The sequence below is a fragment of the Coregonus lavaretus genome (genome assembly GCF_964263955.1).
Source record: "Coregonus lavaretus genome assembly, contig: HAP1_SCAFFOLD_2932, whole genome shotgun sequence".
Lineage (NCBI taxonomy): Eukaryota > Metazoa > Chordata > Actinopteri > Salmoniformes > Salmonidae > Coregonus > Coregonus lavaretus.
The window spans coordinates 27,501-37,988 of record NW_028157194.1 but is presented as its reverse complement, the minus strand read 5'-3'; the positions used below and the strand labels follow the sequence as shown (position 1 = coordinate 37,988).

Genomic DNA, 10,488 nt, shown 5'->3' with positions numbered 1-10,488 from the left:
CTGTTTTTAACACACAGACTGTCAGACTGTGGGACATCATGAAGATCCTGTTTTTAACACACAGACTGTCAGACTGTGGCTACGGGACATCATGAAGATCCTGTTTTTAACACACAGACTGTCAGACTGTGGGACATCATGAAGATCCTGTTTTTAACACACAGACTGTCAGACTGTGGCTACGGGACATCATGAAGATCCTGTTTTTAACACACAGACTGTCAGACTGTGGGACATCATGAAGATCCTGTTTTTAACACACAGACTGTCAGACTGTGACTATGGGACATCATGAAGATCCTGTTTTTAACACACAGACTGTCAGACTGTGGGACATCATGAAGATCCTGTTTTTAACACACAGACTGTCAGACTGTGGGACATCATGAAGATCCTGTTTTTAACACACAGACTGTCAGACTGTGGGACATCATGAAGATCCTGTTTTTAACACACAGACTGTCAGACTGTGGCTACGGGACATCATGAAGATCCTGTTTTTAACACACAGACTGTCAGACTGTGGCTACGGGACATCATGAAGATCCTGTTTTTAACACATAGACTGTCAGACTGTGGGACATCATGAAGATCCTGTTTTTAACACACAGACTGTCAGACTGTGGGACATCATGAAGATCCTGTTTTTAACACACAGACTGTCAGACTGTGGGACATCATGAAGATCCTGTTTTTAACACACAGACTGTCAGACTGTGGCTACGGGACATCATGAAGATCCTGTTTTTAACACACAGACTGTCAGACTGTGGGACATCATGAAGATCCTGTTTTTAACACACAGACTGTCAGACTGTGGGACATCATGAAGATCCTGTTTTTAACACACAGACTGTCAGACTGTGGGACATCATGAAGATCCTGTTTTTAACACACAGACTGTCAGACTGTGGGACATCATGAAGATCCTGTTTTTAACACACAGACTGTCAGACTGTGGGACATCATGAAGATCCTGTTTTTAACACACCGACTGTCAGACTGTGGGACATCATGAAGATCCTGTTTTTAACACACAGACTGTCAGACTGTGGGACATCATGAAGATCCTGTTTTTAACACACAGACTGTCAGACTGTGGGACATCATGAAGATCCTGTTTTTAACACACAGACTGTCAGACTGTGGGACATCATGAAGATCCTGTTTTTAACACACAGACTGTCAGACTGTGGGACATCATGAAGATCCTGTTTTTAACACACAGACTGTCAGACTGTGGGACATCATGAAGATCCTGTTTTTAACACACAGACTGTGGCTACGGGACATCATGAAGATCCTGTTTTTAACACACAGACTGTCAGACTGTGGGACATCATGAAGATCCTGTTTTTAACACACAGACTGTCAGACTGTGGGACATCATGAAGATCCTGTTTTTAACACACAGACTGTCAGACTGTGGGACATCATGAAGATCCTGTTTTTAACACACAGACTGTGGCTACGGGACATCATGAAGATCCTGTTTTTAACACACAGACTGTCAGACTGTGGGACATCATGAAGATCCTGTTTTTAACACACAGACTGTCAGACTGTGGGACATCATGAAGATCCTGTTTTTAACACACAGACTGTCAGACTGTGGGACATCATGAAGATCCTGTTTTTAACACACAGACTGTCAGACTGTGGGACATCATGAAGATCCTGTTTTTAACACACAGACTGTCAGACTGTGGGACATCATGAAGATCCTGTTTTTAACACACAGACTGTCAGACTGTGGGACATCATGAAGATCCTGTTTTTAACACACAGACTGTCAGACTGTGGGACATCATGAAGATCCTGTTTTTAACACACAGACTGTCAGCCTGTGGCTATGGGAAATCATCACTATAGTGGGTGTATTGTTACAGTGAAGCCTCAGACACACATTCCTTTAGTGGGTTTCATTTAGTTTTATTCAAGTTTGAACAGTTTTATCATCCCACCCCTGTTCTTTAATGTTCTAGATATTAACATCTCAGCATCTTTCACCAGACAGACCGGCAAGCAGAGAGACTCACAGACAGACCAATTCACAGGCAGGCCGGCAGACAGACCAACTCACAGGCAGGCCGGCAGGCAGACCAACTCACAGGCAGGCCGCCAGGCAGACCAACTCACAGGCAGGCCGGCAGACAGACCAACTCACAGGCAGGCCGGCAGGCAGACAGACAGACCAACTCAAAGGCAGGCCGCCAGGCAGACAGACAGACCAACTCACAGGCAGGCAGACAGACAGACAGACCAACTCACAGGCAGGCAGACAGACAGACCAACTCAAAGGCAGGCCGCCAGGCAGACAGACAGACCAACTCACAGGTAGGCAGACAGACAGACAGACCAACTCACAGGCAGGCCGGCAGACAGACAGACCAACTCACAGGCAGGCAGACAGACAGACCAACTCAAAGGCAGGCCGCCAGGCAGACAGACAGACCAACTCACAGGCAGGCAGACAGACAGACCAACTCACAGACAGGCCGGCAGACAGACGGACAATCCTACATATTCCACCTTGTCTTCTACACCAGGTGTACTCTATGGACTAGGACTAACATAGCTAGGTGTTGTATTGCTCTCTTCCTGAAGCAGAATCCTCAGGGGGCGGGGCTTACTGGGCTACGTTCCAACAGTCCTATAGAGCGTCCTCTCCTTGGCTCCTTGTCAAGGTTTGATAGGGGGTTGGATAGGGTTTCCAGGGTATATTATGGGGTGTTGCTGTGTCTGTGTTTCCACAGCGCTAGATACATGAGGGGTTTGATAGGGTTTCCAGGGTATATTATGGGGTGTTTGCGTCTATTTGCGTTTCCTCAGCACCAGATACATGAGTCCACTGATGAGGGTCATGGGGAAGCTGACCCAGGCCAGGACGTAGGACGAACCGTATCCCCCCTTCCTTAGAGACTCCTCCGTAAAACCCTCTCTCTCCGCCGTGTAGATGGACGCTCCGATCATCACACACAGGCCTGCGGGGAGGGGGGGGGGGGGAGGAGGAGTTAGGAACTAGGATAGGAAGGTCGTAGGGTACAGAACCCCTACAACTGACAGGACGTTTAAACCGGAACACTGCAACGGCCTGCTTTACAGTGACCTTCAGGAGTATTCGTACTCCTTGACATTTTACACATCGTTACAGCCTGAATTAAAAATGGATTAAAAAAAAAACTAAAATCTCATCCATCTACACACATTACCCCATAATTTATTGAAAATGAAATACAGAAATATCTAATTTACACTCGTATTCACACCCCTGAGTCAACACATGTTAGAATCACCTTTGGCAGCGACTACAGCTGTGAGTCTTTCTGGGTCTCTAAGCACTTTGCACATTATATATTTTTTAAGATTCTTAAAGTTCTGTCAAGTTGGTTGTTGATCATTGCTAGACAGCCATTTTCAAGTCTTGCCATTAGATTTTCAAGCCGATTTAAGTCAAAACTGTAACTTGGCCACTCAGGAACATTCAATGTCGTCTTGGTAAGCAACTCCAGTGTATATTTGGCCTTGTGCTTTAGGTTATTGTCCTGCTGAAAGGTGAATTCATCTCCCAGTGTCTGGTGGAAAGCAGACTGAACCAGGTTTTCCTCTAGGATTTTGCCTGTGCTTAGCTCTATTCTGTTTCTTTTTATCCCCCCAAAAAACTCCCTTGTCCTTGCCGATGACAAGCATACCCATAACATGATGCAGCCACCACCATGTTTGAAAATATGAAGCGTGGTACTCAGTGACGAGTTGGATTTGCCCCAAACATAACGCTTTGTATTTAGGACATAAAGTTCATTCTTTCCACTCTGTCAATTAGGTTAGTATTGTGGAATAACTACAGTGTTGTTGATCCCATCCTCAGTTTTCTCCCATCACAGCCATTCAACTCTGTAACTGTTTTAAAGTCACCATTGGCCTCATGGTGAAAATCCCTGAGCGGTTTCCTTCCTCTCCAGCAACTGAGTTAGGAAGGACTCCTGTATCTTTGTAGAGACTGGGTGTATTGATACACCATCCAAAGTGTAATTAATAACTTCACCATGCTCAAAAGGGTATTTTGGTATTTATTTTGTATTTTATTCAGGATCCCCCATTAGCTGTTGCAAAAGCAGCAGCTACTTTTCCTGGGGTCCACACAAAACATGACATAATACAGAACATCAATAGACAAGAACAGCTCAAGGACAGAACTACATAAATGTTTTAAAAATGGCACACGTAGCCTACATATCAATACATACACACAAACTATCTAGGTCAAATAGGGGAGAGGCGTTGTGCCGCGAGGTGTTGCTTTATCTAGTTTTTTTAAACCAGGTTTGCTGTTTATTTGACAAATATATGTTTGACAAATATATGGAGATGGAATGTAGTTCCATGCAGTAATGGCTCTATATAGTACTGTACGCTTTCTTTAATTTGTTCTGGATTTGGGGACTGTGAAAAGACCCCTGGTGGCATGTCTGGTGGGGTAAGTGTGTGTGTCAGTGCTGTGTGTAAGTTGACTATGCAAACAATTTGGAATTTTCAACACAATGTTTGTTATAAAAAGAAAAAGGGATATTCAATGTCTGCTTTTTTTTTGTACCCATGTACCAATAGGTGCCCTTCTCCGCGAGGCATTGGAAAACCTCCCTGGTCTTTGGGGTTGAATTTGAAATTCATTGCTCGACTGAGGGACCTTACAATTATCTGTATGTGTGGGGTACACTATTAAACACTATTATTGCATGACGAGTGAGTCCATGCAACTTATTATGTGACTTGTTAAGCACATTTCTACTCCTGAACTTATTTAGGCTTGCCATAACAAAGAGGTTGAATGCTGATTGACTCCAGACATTTCAGCTTTTCATTTTTTTTTTTTTTTTTTATATTCCACTTTGACATTATGGGGTATTGTGTGTAGGCCAGTGACACAAACATTTTAATACAGGCTGTAACACAACAACATGTGGAAAAAGTCAAGGGGTGTGAATACTTTCTGAAGGAACTAATACCCTATGTTGCCAGATGCAATTACAGTGTAGGTACATTGGTTTATAGCAAGGAAAACCTGGCGCAGACGTATATCCTTTGAGTGGTATTTTAGCATGAACAGTATTGGCACTCACCAGACAGTAGGAAAACCTGACGTAGACGTATATCTGGCGGTATATATTAGCATGAACAGTATTGGCACTCACCAGACAGTAGGAAAACCTGGCGTAGACGTATATCCTTTGAGTGGTATATTTTAGCATGAACAGTATTGGCACTCACCAGACAGTAGGAAAACCTGACGTAGACGTATATCCTCTGAGTGGTATATATTAGCATGAACAGTATTGGCACTCACCAGACAGTAGGAAAACCTGACGTAGACGTATATCTGGCGGTATATATTAGCATGAACAGTATTGGCACTCACCAGACAGTAGGAAAACCTGGCGTAGACGTATATCCTCTGAGTGGTATATTTTAGCATGAACAGTATTGGCACTCACCAGACAGTAGGAAAACCTGGCGTAGACGTATATCCTTTGAGTGGTATATTTTAGCATGAACAGTATTGGCACTCACCAGACAGTAGGAAAACCTGGCGTAGACGTATATCCTTTGAGTGGTATATTTTAGCATGAACAGTATTGGCACTCACCAGACAGTAGGAAAACCTGGCGTAGACGTATATCCTCTGAGTGGTATATTTTAGCATGAACAGTATTGGCACTCACCAGACAGTAGGAAAACCTGACGTAGACGTATATCCTTTGAGTGGTATATTTTAGCATGAACAGTATTAGCACTCACCAGACAGTAGGAAAACCTGACGTAGACGTATATCCTCTGAGTGGTATATTTTAGCATGAACAGTATTGGCACTCACCAGACAGTAGGAAAACCTGGCGTAGACGTATATCCTCTGAGTGGTATATTTTAGCATGAACAGTATTGGCACTCACCAGACAGTAGGAAAACCTGGCGTAGACGTATATCCTCTGAGTGGTATATTACCATGAACAGTATTGGCACTCACCAGACAGTAGGAAAACCTGACGTAGACGTATATCCTCTGAGTGGTATATTTTAGCATGAACAGTATTGGCACTCACCAGACAGTAGGAAAACCTGGCGTAGACGTATATCCTCTGAGTGGTATATTTTAGCATGAACAGTATTGGCACTCACCAGACAGTAGGAAAACCTGGCGTAGACGTATATCCTCTGAGTGGTATATTACCATGAACAGTATTGGCACTCACCAGACAGTAGGAAAACCTGACGTAGACGTATATCCTTTGAGTGGTATATTTTAGCATGAACAGTATTGGCACTCACCAGACAGTAGGAAAACCTGGCGTAGACGTATATCCTCTGAGTGGTATATTTTAGCATGAACAGTATTGGCACTCACCAGACAGTAGGAAAACCTGACGTAGACGTATATCCTCTGAGTGGTATATTAGCATGAACAGTATTGGCACTCACCAGACAGTAGGAAAACCTGGCGTAGACGTATATCCTTTGAGTGGTATATTTTAGCATGAACAGTATTGGCACTCACCAGACAGTAGGAAAACCTGGCGTAGACGTATATCCTTTGAGTGGTATATTTTAGCATGAACAGTATTGGCACTCACCAGACAGTAGGAAAACCTGGCGTAGACGTATATCCTTTGAGTGGTATATTTTAGCATGAACAGTATTGGCACTCACCAGACAGTAGGAAAACCTGACGTAGACGTATATCTTTTGAGTGGTATATTTTAGCATGAACAGTATTGGCACTCACCAGACAGTAGGAAAACCTGGCGTAGACGTATATCCTTTGAGTGGTATATTTTAGCATGAACAGTATTGGCACTCACCAGACAGTAGGAAAACCTGGCGTAGACGTATATCCTCTGAGTGGTATATTTTAGCATGAACAGTATTGCCACTCACCAGACAGTAGGAAAACCTGGCGTAGACGTATATCCTTTGAGTGGTATATTTTAGCATGAACAGTATTGCCACTCACCAGACAGTAGGAAAACCTGGCGTAGACGTATATCCTTTGAGTGGTATATTTTAGCATGAACAGTATTGGCACTCACCAGACAGTAGGAAAACCTGACGTAGACGTATATCTTTTGAGTGGTATATTTTAGCATGAACAGTATTGGCACTCACCAGACAGTAGGAAAACCTGACGTAGACGTATATCTTTTGAGTGGTATATTTTAGCATGAACAGTATTGGCACTCACCAGACAGTAGGAAAACCTGGCGTAGACGTATATCTTTTGAGTGGTATATTTTAGCATGAACAGTATTGGCACTCACCAGACAGTAGGAAAACCTGGCGTAGACGTATATCTTTTGAGTGGTATATTTTAGCATGAACAGTATTGGCACTCACCAGACAGTAGGAAAACCTGGCGTAGACGTATATCCTCTGAGTGGTATATTTTAGCATGAACAGTATTGCCACTCACCAGACAGTAGGAAAACCTGGCGTAGACGTATATCCTTTGAGTGGTATATTTTAGCATGAACAGTATTGCCACTCACCAGACAGTAGGAAAACCTGGCGTAGACGTATATCCTTTGAGTGGTATATTTTAGCATGAACAGTATTGGCACTCACCAGACAGTAGGAAAACCTGACGTAGACGTATATCTTTTGAGTGGTATATTTTAGCATGAACAGTATTGGCACTCACCAGACAGTAGGAAAACCTGACGTAGACGTATATCTTTTGAGTGGTATATTTTAGCATGAACAGTATTGGCACTCACCAGACAGTAGGAAAACCTGGCGTAGACGTATATCTTTTGAGTGGTATATTTTAGCATGAACAGTATTGGCACTCACCAGACAGTAGCTGGACGACGGCTGTAAAAATGAATCGCTCTCCTTGTTTCAGTCTGAAGAGCTGCAGGATGAACACAAAGAACCCCACGCAGCAGAGAATGGTGGACAGGATCATAGTGGCCTGGACGGCCTGCAGATAGGCTACAGAGACACAGAGAGAGAGAGAGACAGAGAGATAGAGAGAGAGAGAGACAGAGAGAGAGAGACAGAGAGAGAGAGAGAGAGAGAGACAGAGACAGAGACAGAGAGAGACAGAGACAGAGAGAGAGAGAGAGAGAGAGAGAGAGAGAGAGAGAGAGAGAGAGAGAGAGAGAGAGAGAGAGAGAGAGAGAGAGAGAGAGAGAGAGAGAGAGAGAGAGAGAGAGAGAGAGAGAGAGAGAGAGAGAGAGAGAGAGAGACAGAGACAGAGAGACTGTTTGTGACTTTTGTTTTATATATTTCACTTGCTTTGGCAATGTAAACATATGATTCCCATGCCAATAAATCCCTTAAATTGAATTGAATTGAGAGAGGAGTGTTACACAGAGAGAGAGGAGTGTTAGACAGACAGAGAGAGAGAGAGAGACTCAGAGACGTACTGTATACAAACAGACATGCATACTTCATGATAAGAGCCGTTAGGTTACCTGCGTCAGTGGAAGCACTGTTCTTGACAGGGAGACATGTGACATTACAGGAGTACCACAGATCAGTATAAATCACACTGCCTCCTGGAGCAGAGATCACCCACCATGCCTAGAGAGGACAGAGAGAGAACATTTAGGAAGTTGCTAGAGAGAGCAGAGATCACCCACCATGCCTAGAGAGGACAGAGAGAGAACATTTAGGAAGTAGCTAGAGAGAGCAGAGATCACCCACCATGCCTAGAGAGGACAGAGAGAGAACATTTAGGAAGTAGCTAGAGAGAGCAGAGATCACCCACCATGCCTAGAGAGGACAGGAAGTAGCTATCAAATATATGACAAGACACTGTGGAACAGGACACACCCCCTACATGAATATGTACAGTGCTTTAGGAAAGTATTCAGACCCCTTGAATTTTTCCAGACTTTTTTTCCCTCATCACTCTACACACAATACCCCATAATGACAAAGCAAAAACAGGTATTTAGACATTTTTGCAAATTTATTAAAACTACAAAAACTGAAATATTACATTTACGTAAGTATTCAGACCCTTTACTCAGTACTTTGTTGAAGCACCTTTTGGCAGCGATTACAGCCTCGAGTCTTCTTGGGTATGACGCTACAAGCTTGGTACACCCGAGTGGCGCAGCGGTCTAAGACACTGCATTTCAGTGCTTGAGGCGTCACTACAGACCCCCCCTGGTTCGATTCCAGGCTGTATCACAACCGGCCGTGATTGGGAGTCCCATAGGGCGGCGCACAATTGGCCCAGCGTTGTCCGGGTTTGGCCGGTGTAGGCCGTCATTGTAAATAAGAATTTGTTCTTAACTGACTTGCCTAGTTAAATAAAGGTAAAATAAATAAATAAAATAAATTTGGGGAGTTTCTCCCATTCTTCTCTGCAGATCCTCTCAAGCTCTGTCAGGTTGGATGGGAAGCGTCGCTGCAATTTTCAGGTTTCTCCAGAGATGTTCGATCGGGTTCAAGTCCGGGCTCTGGCTGGGCCACTCAAGGACATTCAGAGACTTGTCCCGAAGCCACTCCTGCATTGTCTTGGCTGTGTGCTTAGGGTCGTTGTCCTGTTAGAAAGGGAACCTTCGCCCCAGTCTCAGGTCCTGAGCGCTCTGGAGCAGGTTTTCATCAAGGATCTCTCTGTACTTTGCTCCGTTCATCTTTCCCTCAATCCTGATTAGTCTCCCAGTCCCTGCCGCTGAAAAACATCCCCACAGTATGATGCTGCCACCACCATGCTTCACATGACTCTTGGCATTCAGGCCAAAGAGTTCAATCCTGGTTTCATCAGACCAGAGAATCTTGTTTCTCATGGTCTGAGAGTCTTTAGGTGCCTTTTGGCAAACTCCAAGCGGGCTGTCATGTGCCTTTTACTGAGGAGTGGCTTCCGTCTGGCCACTCTACCATAAAGGCCTGATTGGTGGAGTGCTGCAGAGATGGTTGTCCTTCTGGAAGGTTCTCCCATCTCCACAGAGGAACTCTGGAGCTCTGTCAGAGTGACCATTGGGTTCTTGGTCACTTCCCTGACCAAGGCCCTTCTCCCCCGATTGCTCAGTTTGGCCGGGCGGCCAGCTCTAGGAAGAGTCTTGGTGGTTCCAAACTTCTTCCATTTAAGAATGATGGAGGCCACTGTGTTCTTGGGGACATTCAATGCTGGTACCCTTCCCCAGATCTGTGCCTCGACACAATCCTGTCTCGGAGCTCTACGGACAATTCCTTCGACCTCATGAGCTCAATTTCGAGTCTCATAGCAAAGGGTCTGAATACTTATGTAAATAATTTCTGTTTTTAATTTTTAATAAATTTGCAAAAAATCCTTAACTGTTTTTCGCTTTGCATTATGGGGTATTGTGTGTAGATTGATGAGGAGCATTTTTTATTTAATCAATTTTAGAATAAGGCTGTAACGTAACAAAATGTGGAAAAAGTCAAGGGGTCTGAATACTTTCCGAATGCACTGTATGCATGCATTAACTGACTTTTGGACAAAGAGCTGGGTATGTACTG

General features: G+C 44.1%; 1 protein-coding gene across 1 annotated transcript in view; it reads right to left on the bottom strand.

The window, feature by feature from the left end:
• Positions 1–1,922: 1,922 nt before the first annotated feature.
• The window catches only part of LOC311125695 (epithelial membrane protein 2-like), an 8,685-nt gene continuing 119 nt past the window's right edge, over positions 1,923–10,488 (bottom strand). The window contains exons 2-4 of the mRNA XM_084199729.1: positions 8,469–8,577; positions 7,843–7,983; positions 1,923–2,984 (exon numbers count right to left, since the gene is read on the bottom strand). Coding sequence (XP_084055855.1) covers positions 2,815–2,984; positions 7,843–7,983; positions 8,469–8,577 — 420 coding nt within the window. The 3' untranslated portion in view covers positions 1,923–2,814. The remainder of the gene's footprint in view (positions 2,985–7,842; positions 7,984–8,468; positions 8,578–10,488) is intronic.